The 16832-nt window shown below is 40.0% G+C and overlaps 1 protein-coding gene across 8 annotated transcripts in view; it reads left to right on the forward strand.

The window, feature by feature from the left end:
* The first annotated feature begins 15983 nt into the window (after positions 1 to 15983).
* CADPS2 (calcium dependent secretion activator 2) overlaps positions 15984 to 16832 on the forward strand; it is a 477558-nt gene continuing 476709 nt past the window's right edge. For all 8 annotated transcript variants that reach the window (XR_009541940.1, XR_009541942.1, XR_009541943.1 and 5 more), the window contains exon 1: positions 15984 to 16416. Coding sequence is in view for 4 of the 8 variants with exons in the window: in XM_060156782.1 (XP_060012765.1) it covers positions 16075 to 16416 (342 nt within the window). In the remaining 4 variants the exon portion in view is untranslated. The remainder of the gene's footprint in view (positions 16417 to 16832) is intronic.

The raw sequence follows: 16832 nt of genomic DNA on the forward strand, positions 1-16832 counted from the left end.
TGGAATGGACTTGGAACCAACCTGTAATTTGGAGCACAGCCCAGCCTGGATCAGGCAACCCACAGATGGTGAGAGAGAATAGTTGATTGTTGATTATTCCACTGAGTTTTATGGTGGTTTGTTATTCAGCCACCTAATTAAATGGCAGAAAGAATTTGAACTCTGACAATATGGGTACAGAGTCTGTATCATACTGCTACTTGTACAGGAAATAATGAGTTCTTTTCAAATGTCTAGGTAAAGATAATCAGTTGGAGGATGAAGAAAAGGTCTATAACTCAGGAGAAAGTAATGGGTTTGGAATTAAGAGAATATTTCATCAATTAAAGAACTAAACCTTGGCAAATTGTTTAATCTCTCTGTACTTTCCTTAAAAGACTATTGTGAAAAATAAAGTACTAGCTGTCAAAGCTCTTTAAAATGTTGAAAGTGTTATGGAAATTCTAGTTTTTCCTTTAAGTCTATTTTGTTTCCTGCTGTATCTCAGTGCCTGGTGTGTCATAGGTGCTAAGTACATATTTGTTAAAATAAATTGAAGTGAATTATTTTCAAACAGTATTCTTAGTTCATAAATAACAAAAGCACAAAGCATATTTATCATTAGGAAAGTAATTAATTTCTATTCTTGACAAGAGTAGGAAAAAATGTCAAGGAAGTTCCTTCCTCTTACAGCAGTAGACTGATATGGAATATACGGAGGATGTTCGTTTCTTATCTCTACTACCCAACTAATGGTACCAGACTGATGTTCTGCAAATCCTAACACTAATGAGAATGTTGCTGCAGTCTTCTAACAGGATACTTTCTGCCCCAAAGAGTGTTTCGTTAGTGGGAAAATATTTGAATTTAATATTTGTTCTGCAGTTTAAAACATTAAGTTTTATTTATAAAATACAGATAATTCAGAAAACAACCAAATGAGCTTGTGAATTCCAAAGTTAGGTCACTATGATAGGAAGAAAATGTTCATTTGTCCTTTTTCCTTCTCTGTTTACCATAAAGCAAGATATAGCCAAATAAGATGTCTCCCTTTTAATACATTTTGCATTTAATTCATTTAGGATTCTGGTCAAGGTTATGGTTAGTTTGGGTTCAGGTTAGGGGGCAAGTTTGTTCCTCACATCAAATCACAGAGACATTAAAGGATTAGAGGTGTTATATAGGTTGTTCTACTTTTTATTATAGCACAGGTTGCCTTTTTATCCCAAAACTTCTCCCATGATAACCTGAAAAAAATTTTGGTGGTGTAGATAAGGGTTACATCAGCTCTAAACTTTCCTGTTAAAATATTAAATGGGAACATTTGGACAGTATTGCATCACCAATGTGAAACTAACAGTCTGGAAGCAGTAAATTTTACTTAAGTATATTTCATTGTAGTGAGTGCTTCATCCTGTGACAGATATTCTTCAGTGAAGATTTTGGGTGGAGACTTTCTATCCCCGCTAAAATCCTTTAATAGCTACTCCTAATCCTGAACCAGTTCTGGCCTCCTGTTCACATGTGTTAGGAATGTAATTACATCTATCAGTGTCATTGTTATATTAAGAGTTATAGACTAACCCTAGTACTGAAAGAAAGGAGGGAAAAGTTCAATCTTCTCATTATTTTTGCTGCAGATTTTCATCATAATGATTTCTTTGTTTTATTTATTGTAAATCCATTGTATCTGTGCAAAGACCATATGTTTGCAATTCTTGACTTGGAGATGCCAGAAGATAAAAGGAGGGAAATAAACATCAGAAATACAAATATAACTGATATCCTAGATTCCTTGACAGGATCCAGGGTATTAAAGCTGGTTTTACCCTACTCACAAAAGTTTATCTAATTTTATCGTCCCCACACTCCAGATGAAATAGAAATTAAATAGGAAGAATTTAGCACTCTAGTAGGGACTTAAATCTTTTAAAAGAGACAAAAGGGATTGAAATGCTCAAGATTTCATGGTATAAGAATGATACCAAGACAAAAATGTTATTTTTGAAATGTAAAATTCAAAAAAAAATTCAATTAAAAGAATTTCTTAAGCCCAGTGTTGCACAAACTCCAAAATTTGGGAGACCTTCTTAACATCTTCCTCTCATTTTTGCCTAATATCTATTTGTTCAAGTTATTTCATTTGTACCGCCTATATTTCTTTCCAGTCACTTTCTTTCTGACATTTCCATCGCCCTCAACTATCTTGCCATTTTCTAATCTCAACCTGGCTGATTTTTATTGTAAAAAATAAAATATATGACTATAACTCTGGTGCCTAACACCCATCATTGCTCTTAGGATAAAGGCCAACACCTTTGGGATGGACTACAGAGCTCTTTTCTGTCTGGCTTCAGTTCTCTCCGTTCCGGCCACCCTAGCCTTCTTTCCAGGGTTTAGAACAAACCAAATTCCTTCTTGCCTCAGGGTCTTCAAATATGTTCCTCCTTCTGCCTGAAATACTATATAATAAATATATATATTTATTACCTATAAATATATAAAGTTTTTTTTTTGTTTTTTTGTTTTTTTTTTTTGCGATACGCGGGGCTCTTACTGTTGTGGCCTCTCCCGTTGCGGAGCACAGGCTCCGGACACGCAGGCTCAGCGGCCATGGCTCACGGGCCCAGCCGCTCCGCGGCATGTGGGATCTTCCCGGACCGGGGCACGAACCTGTGTCCCCTACATCGGCAGGCGGACTCTCAACCACTGCGCCACCAGGGAAGCCCAAGTATTTCTTTTTGAAATTATCAAACATATTCATATTAATAATACGTGTCTAATCATATTTCATCTATGGCACCACCCACCTTACTTCCACCCCAGATAACTTTGAAGCAAATCCCAGGCATGTAACGAAAGACTCTTTCTAACTCACACTTATCCTCAAGGTCTCCGCTCAAGCGCCACCTGTTTCCCCCATCCCTCTGCCATCTAGGTCATACTGCCTGGTCATATGGTCTCATTGTACCCAGCGCTTCTACTTTAAGAAATCATTTCAGTATGTAATTATATATTTATGTGTATGGTTTTTGTATTAGTGTCTATCTTCATCCTATACTTCATGTCCCATGAGGGAGAAATGGTGTCTTTTTTGCTCATCATTCTACCTCCTCTTCTTATCAGAGTGCCTGGCTCAGAGTGAATTCTTAATAGATACCCATTAATTAAGCTGTGGGGATTTTCATAATTGAACCCTGCCCATTGCTGCCTTCTTAGCATTCTTCATGGCCTTTTAATATCAAAAGATTTCCTGCATATAGCCCCTGCCCTGTGGTACCTTTAGTCTCTCCAAATAGAGACTTCTATCCTCTGTTTGATTTCTTCTGAAGCACTTGATCAGGTACTATTTTACCAACAGGTGCAGTTGGTCCTATTTTCAAAATAAATGTGCAGGCAAAACTTATAATTAATATTTATCTTCTCAATTTTTTTAATAATCATTAGCTATTTCTTTTACATCATAATACTATTTTCTCCCCACTAAATACAAAACAACATTGTCATAGAAAGCAGTCTGTGGGAAGGTGCCTTCAACATAAACGTTTATTATGTATCGTATAACCAACACTATGGTCAAGTGAATGGAAAAATATTTCATTGAAAGGCTGATAGATTATCTTAATGAAAATGGTTTTCAACAGCATTACTTGATTTTAGTTTCTTAATTTTAAATCACACAGATTTAAGTTTTGCTGTCTTTTATTTATATAAACCCCAATATTATTTAGAGTTTCTATTTCAGTATGAGAAAAATATATATATTAAGGAAAATTAAGAAAGTTAAATTCTGGGAAATTTTTGAGAAGGTGAAAATGTCCCCACAAATCTGGTATCACATATTTCTTAGAGTTATTTTATAACTTTTTAAGATAGCAGTATGTTTTGATATTTTGTTGACAGAAAATTTTAGCCTAAATGTATAAGTTCTTAATAACTGGTCACTAGGTTTTGCTATTTTGCAATATAATGTTATATAGGATTCTGTTTATCACTACTTCATCATGACTACTAATCTAGTCAAAGTTTTCAGCAAAATTACAGCATCAGCTTGGATTAAGAGATGTAATGATTGGGACTTTCCTGGTGGCACAGTGGTTAAGACTCTGTGCTCCCAGTGCAAGGGGCCCAGGCTTGATCCCTGGTCATGGAACTAGATCCCACATGCATGCCGCGACTAAGAGTTCACATACCACAACTAAGGAGCCGGCAAGTTGCATCTAAGGAGCCCGCAAGCCGCAACTAAGGAGCCCATGAACCTCAACTAAGACCCGGCACAACCAAATAAATAAATATTTAAAAAGAGAGAGATGTAATGATGGTGTAATTCAGAAGATGACACTGTTCAAAGGAAGAGAAAATTATGAGCCATTGCTAGGAAAGCAAATCTATAAAATTAAATATGTCCCCAAATCATAGCAGTAAATTTTTTTTTTTTTTTTTGTGGTACACGGGCCTCTCACTGTTGTGGCCTCTCCTGTTGCGGAGCTCAGACTCCAGACGTGCAGGCTCAGTGGCCATTGCTCACGGGCCCAGCCACTCCGCGGCATGTGGGATCTTCCCAGACCAGGGCACGAACCCATGTCCCCTGCATCAGCAGGCGGACTCTCAACCACTGTGTCACCAGGGAAGCCCAGCAGTAAACTTTTTATTTGAGATTTTCATGTGGTTATGTGATGAGGATTTGGTTCTTGTCTTGGACACACCCATATGTTGGTTTTATCAACCTTCATGACTCCAAATATTTCCTTTCATGAACACATTTTCCCTTGTCACCTTGTCACCTCCACTGCAATGGCTTCTATTCCTTTGGCATAAGATTGTTCATCTTAAAAATAAAAGATCCTATAACCAATTTTAAGCACTCTATTAAATCTGTTTATAAGTGATAATTAAATGGGATTTGAAATATTACTTCTCCTAACTGTATCTCCCTGAATCAGAAATAAATTATATAATTAGCATGTCTTAAATTACTTTTCCCTCACTAGGTAAATAAACTTACTAGAGAAAATTATTGAGTTAATTCCTCTACAGTTCTTTAGCATTTGAAAGGAAGGCTTACATGCAATGTCATTTCTAATTTCCATCAAATTGGATGTTTCAAAGGACTTTTAAAGACTATTATTGACCTTGGTAGAAATGGATACTGTATATAATTCAACTGCTTCATTTGTCATATGTGGTATGTGCAAAGTGGCTATTATTCAGAAAATGTCAGTTGAAATGAGAATTTCAATTATTTTTTTCACCTATAGTTGGCAACTAAATCTGGGGCAAAGATGCTTTAATAATCTGTGATATATGAAAAATAAGTTATGCAAAGATTCTGATTATACTTATACTGACATCTTTACAGCATAAGACTTTTTAGAGATTAAACTCTAACCTAGTCTTTTAACCACATGTGTAATAGATATATTTTAGCGTTCAAGTATCTGACCAAATTAAATTAAAGATACAGCACCATCTTATGGATATTTCTATATCTGTAAAATATATAAATATAAAAATCTTTTTGAGTTTGGGAATAGAAAAGCTTTATCAGTTAAAAAAAATGTAGGAGGAGAATATTTTACTGTAACAAGGAAAAATGTTGCAATATTGAATAACTTGAATGTGTATGTGTGCATGCATGTATGAATGTGTGTGTTTGTGATGGCAAGGTAAATAAAGAGATTTGTAATTCTTTTTTCCCTTCAAAATTAAGAATTTGAAGAAGACAAACAACAGTTATTACAATACAAATTCATAACTTTGTGAAATAAGACATGTAGCTCAGAATACTGTCAGTCTCTAAATGACTCTGGGACATCACCGATTATCACCTTGCAAAGAAGTGTTCTTATAAGACATGAACCACACTTTATAGAGAGTGATGAGAAATTTAGGTATGATAATAAACCTATTTAACTATCTGCTGATACTATAGAACTGGTAATCAAGTCTCCTTATATTTATCTAGAATTTAAATGTTTTCATAAGTGATTTATGCCCATTATTTTGTTCTGATTTTAGATACAGATTTTTTTTTTTCCTGCGGTACGCGGGCCTCTCACTGTTGTGGCCTCTTCCGTTGCGGAGCACAGGCTCCATACGCGCAGGCTCAGTGGCCATGGCTCACGGGCCCAGCCGCTCCGCGGCATGTGGGATCTTCCCAGACCGGGGCAGTAACCCGTGTCCCCTGCATCGGCAGGCGGACTCTCAACCACTGCGCCACCAGGGAAGCCCAGATACAGATATTTTTGAATAAACACTTCTTAATAATCCTTCTTATTATTTTAATATAAAACACATAGGCAATTTAAGGTGATTATAGAAAAATTGATGAACAAAACTCCGCAATTAATTATTAAGGTGTAGTTACATGGGTATGGTTCATATCCTTCATGCTTAGCTCACTTTAGTTATCATATATAGACCTGAGGCTCTACGAGATTTACCCAGTTTATATGGTGTAAAATTATCCCACTTCTAACCAAAGCACAGATTCAGTAGTTCTTAACTTTTTAGGGTCCTGAACTCCATGATAAAAGCTTTGGAACCTCTCTTTTTTAAAAAGTCCATAGATACGATACATTTTGCACATAATTTTAGGGGCTTCTGGACTCCCTGGAGCTCATCCATGCTCTATGATTTTAAATAGTATTCTCCTTATTTTAACATTTATTTCCGTAGGATGTGATATTGACAAGTAAAAGCCAGGAGCTTTATCACAAAAATGCAAGGTCTTCTTGTGGTAGAAGCAATCCATAATTTTTACACACACACACACACACACACACACACACACACACACTCCTATTTGGCTTTAACTTATGTTCTTCCACAACTAAATTATATTAAAAGACCAGTGTAAATAAGGAGGTTATTAGTTTATTTTATACAGATTTTATTTTCATGTTATTTACAGTGAGATGTAAAAATATGACATTGACTACAAACAATATAGAATTTTTGGCTTTATCCTCACAGAATACTACAGGTTCTAATAATGTCCTATTATGAATAGTTTTCTATATCATGTAGACGACTCTAAATTTCTAAATTTTGTTTCAAATGTAAACTTGTAACTGATTTAATAAAATTAAGTTATTCCTGGATGTCCATATTAATAGAAAAAATACAACATAAAGTTGAAAAATTCTAAGCATACCATATACATATTTTTATGTTTACTTCTGAGATGTGGATAGGTATTTTATAGCTTAATAAGAAATCCAGGGAAATTTAATAGATTTATAATAGTAGCATTATGTTTAAATGCAGATCCAAGACACTATATTAGATGTTAACTTAATTTTTCGTGTTATCAAATGCAGAATTATCATAATGTAAAAATTATTTTATTGATACCCTAGAACACTCTCGCTAATTTAATAAAATGCTTTAAGTTGTAAGAGCAGATTCCATAAAAATTCATGAAAAATTTAGATATCTGATCATTTAAAACGGTAATGAAAATATTTCCACCACCTATACCTTTAACTGTAATACGATCCATGGGATGGATATAGCTGCTGTACGTAGTGTAATACTTACTTTGTCCTTAAATTGGGAGGAAAGTAAAATGATGAATTAGCCCCGCCCCAATCGGCACCCCGCCCCCACCCCGAAGTCTGAGGAGGCGCGGGGGGGCTCTAGTCGCTGGGCTACTCTGCGGACCACGTGCTGTGCTCCCATCTCCCGCTCCTTTGCAGCTGCCCCAGCTCAGGGCCAGGGCCACGTGGCGCCGCCCCGGGGACCCCGGGTCATCCTGCGTGTGGGAGGGGGTCCTCAGGAAGCAGGGGCCTGCGGGTCCCCAGATGCAGTGGGGGAGGTGGGTGCCGTGCGGGCACTAGCTGGTGGGTCGGGCGAGGAGGCCACCATTTTCAGGGTGAGGGTCGTGCGGCAAGGCGCGGCCCTGGAGGAGGGAGAGGTGGCGGGGATCGGGGAGGAGTTGGGGCTATTGGTGGAAGACATCATGCAGGGGGTGGAGGCGGGGGCGGAGGAATAGCAGGAGGAGGTGCAGGTGGAGGAGCCCCAGGAGCAGGGGCAGGAAGAGCCAGGGCCGGGACCCGGGACCCATGACAGCCCGGCCCCTGCCGGAGGCGCTGGCGGCCCTGTAGTTAGAGCTGAGCCCTCTGAATGCCCAAGCCAGCAGGGCCTACACTTGGCTCAAGTGCATGATGGGTCAGACGCGGAAGCCTCACTTGGATGGAAGAAGGGCCATCATCTGGGGCATCCCTGGCTTCTGGGCCAGAGCCATCATAAACCTACCCCAGATGTCGGCCATGATCAGTGACCAAGATGAAGACATGCTTAGCTACATGATCAGTTTGGAGGTGCAGGAACTGGGCCATCCCAGGCACCGCTGCAAGTTGATGTTTTTCTTTCGGAACAACTCCTACTTCTGGAACGACGTGATCATTAAGGAGTATCACCTTAGCATCGCTGGATATAGGGCGTCTCGTTCCACTCCAGTTCAGTGGTTCTGGGATTATGAACAAGGTGCCCCCAGCCGCAGGCAGGACACCACCAGCCTTAACTTCCTCAACTGGTTGTGTGACCACAACTGCCCAGGGTCTAACAGGATTGCTGAGATCATCGGTGAGGGCCTGTGGCCCAATCCCCTGCACTACTACCCCAGGGAGGAAGGCCCCACCAGGACAGACCCATAGATGAAGGCTCTGGGGGAGCCTCAGAGTTTGGCCAAATAGCACAAGAGGCAGGAGGCGTCTACAGATGTGGGGGACAGGTGGATGTATCTACCTATGCGGTTCTGGTGCCCAGGGGAGAAATGAGGAAAGGATGGCCAGTGAAGGTTCCAGAGACCACGGCCCCACGTGCCGGGAATGACACCCAGAGAGACATAAACAAGTTACCAAGTGAAAAAAAAAAAAAAAAGAATTAGTGATGCAATGGTAAAATTAGAGACCTAACCTTGAAAACTAGGGATTCTCAAAATATGGTCCTCAAACCCCTGGTTGGGGGTGTTCCCTGAGACCCTATCAGGGAGGTCTGTGAGGTTGAAACTATTTTTATAGGAATACTAGGATCTCTTTGTCTTTTTCACTCTGTTGATATTGCATAGATGGTGCAGTAACAATGGTGGATTCATGCTGGAGCTTTAGCATGAATCAAGGCAATGGCACCAAAATCACTTAATAATCATTGTGTTCGCAGGCACACACTCACAGAAAAAAATAAGCCAGATTCACTTATGAATATTTCTGATTAAGCAGTAAAAAATATTATTTTTAAAAATCTCAACCCTTGGGTACACATTTAAAAAATAATGTGAAGTGAAATGGGAAGTATACATAAAACACTTCTGCATAACGAAGTACAATGATTGTCTGGAGAACTGAGCTGCAAGCTGAACTATCTGCTTTTTCATAGAACGCCATTTTTACTTGAGAGAGCAACTTGACAAATTATAGTTACTCAGATGTTTGGCAGACATTTTCTCAAATGTGAGTGAAGTGAGCTTGTCACTTTAAGGAAAACAACTGACAGTTTTGTTGTGCCAGTGATAAATTCAAGCTTCCAGGTGAAAATGAGAATTTTGTAAAACGTTATCTGCCAAAGTAAACGATAGTGTTCCAGTACTTAATGACTTTTTTGATGAAATTATTGACAAATGTAATTTGTTGGATACTACATAATAAAATAAAATGTGTCAACTTTTGGACAATCTACATTACCCAATGAACCAGTGTTTTCCAAATGACCAATGAGTGACATTATGAAATCATGCATCAGTAAAAGATCCATTCAAAGTTCAAGACAGACTAATGGATTTTTTAAAATCACAGAGTAAGAAAAATTTACTGATGTGTTTATAGATTCCACATTGCAACTAACCTTAAAGAAACTACCACTCATTGAGTTTTGGTTTAATATCAAAGAAGAATATCCATAATTATGTGAAAGGCTATTAAAATACTCCTTCCTTTTTCAACCACATATCTATATGAGGTTGGATTTTCTTTATCTGTTTCAAACTAAACAATGTATTGCAACAAAGTGAAGTAGAAGCAGATATGAGAATGCAGAAGCACGTGAATTCTACTAAGCCAGACATTAAAGAGATTTGTATAGTGTAAAATAGTACAACTCTTCCCACTCAACTTTTTCTTTTGGAAATAGTGTTTTTTTCATAAACATATATAACATGTTATATAATAGGTTATTATTAAAAGAATTAATAGTCATTTCTAAATTTCCTTAGTTTTATCTTTCTAATATTAGAAATACTAATAAATATAACCCACATAACCAAGAGAACTTTGGGGTCCTTACTAAGTTTTAAGAGGGTAAATAGGCCCTGAGAACAAGTGTGTTAATCACTGTTACAGACCAGGGTAATAGTAAATAATTAATAAAGACATATCTTCATTTTCCCCACTTAATATCATTTGACTATCCCTTATAATTTTCTCTGATAAAAACTCTATTTCAATTTAATTTCAGTTTACTTTTCTATTTCAGTTTAATTTTCTTGAGCATTATTGTTGAAATGGTCTAGCTTATTGTTTTGTTTTTTTAATAGGAGTAGAATTCTCATCTCTTGAGACGTTGGTTGAATTCCTGGTCAATCAATGCAATGCTCTCTTTACAGTGTCCTAGTATAGTGCTTAATATAGACTAGGCACTCAATAAGTGTTACTGACTGGCAGAACATGTGTTAAACAACAAAGTCAATAAAAGTGCAAAACAACTGTGAAAGCTAGAGGGAAAAAACTCCATTTACTGCTTTATCCATTTATGAACATAATTAGTAGATTTTAATCCATTCCCACAAAAAGCGCAGTTTGTATCTCTATTACCATTTAAAACACAAACAAGTTCTTGCAGGTTAAGTACCTCCTTCTCTAGGAGACCATAATTATCATCACATATATTGTACATCTTGAATTAAGGCAAGACTTTTCTCATGAAATTTTAGGCTCAAAGGTCACAGTATGCTTTTACCTTTCTTTACTCCCTGTACTTTACAACAAACTCATTTCCGTTACCTTCTCCAAATTTCTTAAAAAATGGAAATTGAAAAATGGAACGGTAATCAATCATTGATGAATGCTGACAGATTGAATAGGAACAGAAGGAAAGTAGCTTCATATTGTGGGCTCAAACCATCTTATAAAAATTATGAAATCCTTAAGATTTTAATAAAACACCTTAACGTATTTGGGAGTTCTTTTAGGCTGGCTGTTTCAAGGCAAACAATTTAGAAACACAAATTATAAGCTATGTAAAAATCAATAAATAAATGCATTGAACCATTTACTAGTTTATCTACAATTTATTTCTATAGTTCTACAGTTGAAAATGAGCTACATAATAAAACAATTACAATAACAATAAAATACTTGGCATTTACTGAGAATTTACTCTATACCAGACAATCTTTTAGTACTTGAATACATTATTTTATTTAATCTTCACAACAAACCTTTGACTGTATCTTGTGTGGGTATCAGTGTGGATTACTCATTTTTCTGGTCAATTTGTGCTGATCATCTGCATATATTTTTACCCTTTATCTGTAAAAGGTGGGGTCACAGAATGATTCTTTCTAGGATTCAAATTCTAACTTGAGAGGCGAAAAAGAAAAAGCTGAGCAAAGTAAGGAGAGGGATTTAAATAAGGTTGCCAGGAGGATTATTGCCTCATAAGATATAAATACTCATCTTAAAGTTTCAAAAAATTGGTTTTTATCTTACTTTTGCAAATGCATACCATTTTATTAGCTGGGCTTGTGAGTTGACATTTTTCTCATACATATTTGCAAAACTAGTCCTTCCCTTTGACCTGAAAAAGATTCCTCTGTCTGTTTTTATATAATTTTAGCTATAACTACAGAAAATAATAGACTCCCAAAACACTTAAGGGATATTTTGTGAATATTTTTCTCTATGACCACAAGAGCATATATTACCATAACTTCTTATTTTGCTCGTGTTTGTTTCATATACGTCCCCTCAGCGACTAAATTCTACTGTTTTTATCTACTCAGAATAGTGCATAGCCTAGAGTGGGTGCCCCCAAAAATGTCTGTTCAATGAAAGAATGATTTCATCTGTGACTTGAAAGAGTTAATACCTTGCTTTCCGGTCAAATGCACAAATCAATTCTCAACGAGAAAACAGACCACCTATAGCTATTCAGGTCACACACCTGTTTCCTTAAACATCATTGCCAAAACACATTTTATATTCTATTTTATTATTGTGCATCCATCGTTGCCTAGCATTAGAGGTGTTTCATTAAAAAGCAGTATAACTTCAATTTGTTTTTATGCTCACCTTGACGAAAATAAAAATGAATCACTGAATAAATTCAAGTGTATTTTATGTATTTTTGAAATGGTACAGACCAATCATAGTCTTATGTTGGGCATCATTTACTCAATTATCCCAGAGCATCAACTGAAGTTATAATTACCTGAAAAGGTAATATTTAAGGTAGAAATTTGGCAAGAACATTAGTATAAGCACAAAGTTGAAAATGTTAATTAATAATTATTAGGGCACAGTTAATGTTTAATGATCGGGTTTTCCTTTCAGATCCCTTTTCTTCAAACCATCTCTTTTTGGAGAAGAGGAAGGGAGGGTTCCTCAGAGACACATCATTGGCCCTTTTCTCAGTCTGAAACATGTTTTATGGACCTCATTATCCATATCTGTCTGTAGCTTCAACTACCACCAATATGCTGATGATTCCTTTATCCAGATGTGAGTTAACAGGTTTGCATTTCCAAATGGGTCTAGGAGCACTCTGATAAGCTCCTCATAACTTGATGTTTCTCTATAGCTACATGTCCTCTAGAAGTTCATATTTCTTCTATTCTCAGTCAAGTTACCCTATCCTGGGAATCATATTCTACCCTTGACCCTCTTCTTCAGCTCCTCATATATGTTCTATTAATTCCTTTGTCCACCTCTTAAGCTTTCTTCCCCCACTCCCACCCCTTGTCCTCATCTTAAATTCAAACCCTCATTGTTTCTCTCCCAGATTTCCTTAGTAATCTCATTGGTATCTTGCATCTGGTTTCACTGCCCTTACATTGCTCCAGATTGACTCTTCAGAGTTATAGGTCACCTTATGTTGTACCTTACTTAAACCTTTATGTGTATACCCATTTTCTTCAGGACATAGTTTAAATTCCAAAGCATGGCGTACAAGGCCATGGACACCTGCCCACTGTCCTTCTGCTCAAGGCTGAATTTGACTCTGTTCTCTAGCCTCATCTTCCCCATCTTCACATGTAGCCTTTATTTCGGGCATGCCAAGTTTACTTGCAGTTCTCCAAATGTGGCAAACAATTTCATACCTTTGCAAATGTGGTTCCTCTGGTCTATAGTGCCCTCACCCAAACAGCTATGAATCATTCTTCAAAACATATGTCAAGCATCCTGGAAGCCTTCTCTTACTCTATCTTGAATAAGCTACTTTTTCTCTGTATAACCATTATCTCCCAGGTTATTAGACTGATCATCAGATTGCAATACCAATATTTATTTTCTGGGTTTTTTTAGTAAGTGTTTTTCTCATCTGTCATTCTTTAAACTGTAATCTTCTAAAGGTCAGAGACTGTATCTTGTTCTTCTAAATATACCCTGCATAATGTTAACAATGTTAGTTTCTTAACCAATGTATGTTTAACTAATGAAATCCTTAAACATTCTCTTTGTTGTTTTGGATATTTCTTTAATTTATGCCCCTTAACCATTTTCATCTTTATAGAGAAAACACTGTATGTATTATTCTACAAATTATTAGATGTTTTCCAGTGGGATTTCCAAGGCTTGGAGAATCTTTGATAACCATTTTTTAATAGTAAGAGAATAATAAACTATCACATCAAGCAATTTTAACTAATTAATAAAGGAAGCTGAAAAGATACCTTTCCTTGGCAAGAAAAGGAAGGGCAATAAAGCTGCTGTATATAAATTATACTTTTATGTGCCTAGGAATTAAATTCTTATTTTAAGTATCAGTTTAATAAACATCATACATTTAATATACTGATTTAAATCAAACAAATTGTAATAGTAAAGCTACTATTTGGAAGTAGAGAGGATTCAGTGTGTTGCGTCCTTGTTCCATTAGTTGTTCCTTCTGTAGGGAAGAGGATTCCCTAAGTCTCAGGTTCCTTATCTGTACAATGGAACTAAAAATAAATGGGATAATGTATGTAAAGGGCTTAGTGCGGTACCGGGTACAAAGCATGTAAATGGTAATCATCATCATTATCATCATCATCACTACCTTTCTCAAAAGTTTACTTTGGTGACATTATTCGACAAGCACGTTTACAAAACTTTGCAAAATGTAGAGTGCTATGTATATAACATTAGATACTATAACTTAAATGAATAAGCTTTTTATTTATGGTTTACCTTGCCAAAAAGTGAAAAATATTGCCTTTAAATACATCAGTTTTTGAGATTTGTGTTCCTTGGCAGTTGGAGATCAGCCAGCAGTCACGCCCTCAGTGAACACCTTTCATCACCGTGGGCACCTGTAAGGATTGATAAATAGGCAAGTTTCCCCAGGAGTAAATGCTTCTTTGTCTTTCTACATCTTGGGAGACTATGAGTAAATGCAGAAGGAAAGCCTCCCTCATGTGTACCTAACTGCGGAAGTGGCTTGAAAAAGCTACAGCTGCTATTTGGCCACGGGGTAGACGAGCTCAGAGCCGGTAGTTTTACCGGCCGGGTGATATTTGCACTGAGCTTCCATCGCCTCCCTGCCAGTTTGGCCACTGAGCACTGCACCTTATGTTGAATGCACTATTTTCCCTATTTCCTCCTTTGTCCGGATTAACAATACCGGAAAAAACACAGAAAGAAACTCCTAGGTGCTTCTGGTTTGGGACTGAGAAATCTGCGCAGATAAGACAGGCTTCGGATGCAGCTACGAGACGCCCACTTGAGGCCGGAACCGATAGTGACCAAGTGTGTGTCCCAGGGCGCTGCGGGCTCGTCCAAACGCTAACAGTGCTGGACACCGGGCGTGTGCTAAAAAATCTGCTGAATAAATGTCTACACTGCACAACCTGTCTTGAGTCAACCGCATCCCAACCCAGAAAATAAAGCTATGTGTGAGCTGAAGCAGAGTGCCATTTCGCAGATATAAAACCGGTCTCACTCATGCATCTACAGGAATAAAGACAGTTTAAAAAGAAAGCCTCATGTATTTTGTTTTTGCTTTTCTTTTCAAGAATGTTCCTCTGACTTTTACAATTTGGACTTCAGCATAGCGTCAAACAGCAGCAGAGCAGAGCGAGAGACTTTTTAAAGTCTCTTCTCCACGTTATTTGGCGGTAAACGGCTCTGGCCCCACTTTTCCGTGCTGGGGTTCAACCCTGGGTATCAAATTCGGGTTGGAGACTCACGTTCTGGCTGTTCCGCTCACCCGGGGAGGTGGAGAGGGCCAGCTCTCCTGCCCCACGTCCGCCTGTCCCTCAGGAAGCTTGCAGGAGAAAAGGGGATAGGTGGTGGTGGTGGTGGTGTCACGGCAGTCCAAGCGTCCCGGGTGGGCGCACACAGAGCCACTGCGCTCAGCGCTCCGCATCTTTGCAAACTACGCGCCTGACACCCGGGCACTCGGCCAGGGTCGCGGCGGCGCCGGCGGCGCGCGCACGCGCACTCCGCGACCCCGTGCCCGCTCCTCAACCTTCCATTCCACGTGTTGCTTGTTGTAGGCGCCACAGGTTCCCCACCTGCACCCGGGCGCTCGGGCGGCTCCGCCTCCGCCGGCGGACGTTGGAGGACTACGGGGCTGGCGGGGCCCGGGCCAGCCGAGCAGTTCACCAGGCGCTCGGGCTCACCCCCGACGCTAACTCCGCCTATTTAATCCCGGCGGCTCCTCCACCCCCCCCACCCCGCTACCAGTCCTCCTCTCGGCTACCGCCCGCCTCTTTCGCCCTGGTGGGAGGAAACACTCTTGGGTCTAACTCGACGTGTCCGGAAAGCCTCGGCCAGTTTCCCTTTCGTTCTGCGGCCGCTGCGGCCAGCCGCGCGGCTCCCTCAGACCCGCGGGCGCAGCGGCAGTGGGTGAGGCGCCTGGGGGCCGCGGGCCGAGCGGCGGGGTGACCCGAGCACTATGCTGGACCCGTCTTCCAGCGAAGAGGAGTCGGACGAGGGGCTGGAAGAGGAGAGCCGCGATGTGCTGGTGGCGGCCGGCGGCTCTCAGCGAGCGCAGCCGGCCCCGGCTCGGGAAGGGCGGCGGGACGCGGCAGGGCGCGCGGGCGGCGGCAGCGGCGCAGCCAGACCCGTGAGCCCGAGCCCCTCGGTGCTCAGCGAGGGGCGAGACGAGCCCGAACGGCTGCTGGACGAGGAGCAGGAGCGGAGGATCCGCCTGCAGCTCTACGTCTTCGTGGTGAGATGCATCGCGTACCCCTTCAACGCCAAGCAGCCCACCGACATGGCCCGGAGGCAGCAGAAGGTGAGTTGCCGGCAGGACCGGGCGTCTCCAGCCCCACTTCTTCCTCCCTGGGCTTTTCTCGGGCGCCTGCCCGTTGTCCTCCTGCAGGACACTGTATTTTTGTTAGTCTTGGAGGGCAAGGGAATCTTTGGAGGGAGGACGGTGCTTTAGCCCGCTGGGTATCAGGTTGCAATGGACGCATCTTCTCCCCCGCGGTGGGCAGAAGCTGTCAGCTTGGTCGGGACCGAGACCGACCTGACAGCCCGGCGGTGCGGCCGTTGCACCCGGCCGGGTGAGAACACACCTCCCATCAACTTTAATTTCGAAGGGTAGTGGTGCATTCCTGTGCGCCTGGCCCTCCTGGAGCTGGGCTTTACCGTGGGTCTGAATGAGTGTGGAATCTGAACACTTCTGATAGCTAGGGAGAAGTCATTTCT

Source organism: Lagenorhynchus albirostris, chromosome 8 (assembly GCF_949774975.1).
Source record: "Lagenorhynchus albirostris chromosome 8, mLagAlb1.1, whole genome shotgun sequence".
NCBI lineage: Eukaryota > Metazoa > Chordata > Mammalia > Artiodactyla > Delphinidae > Lagenorhynchus > Lagenorhynchus albirostris.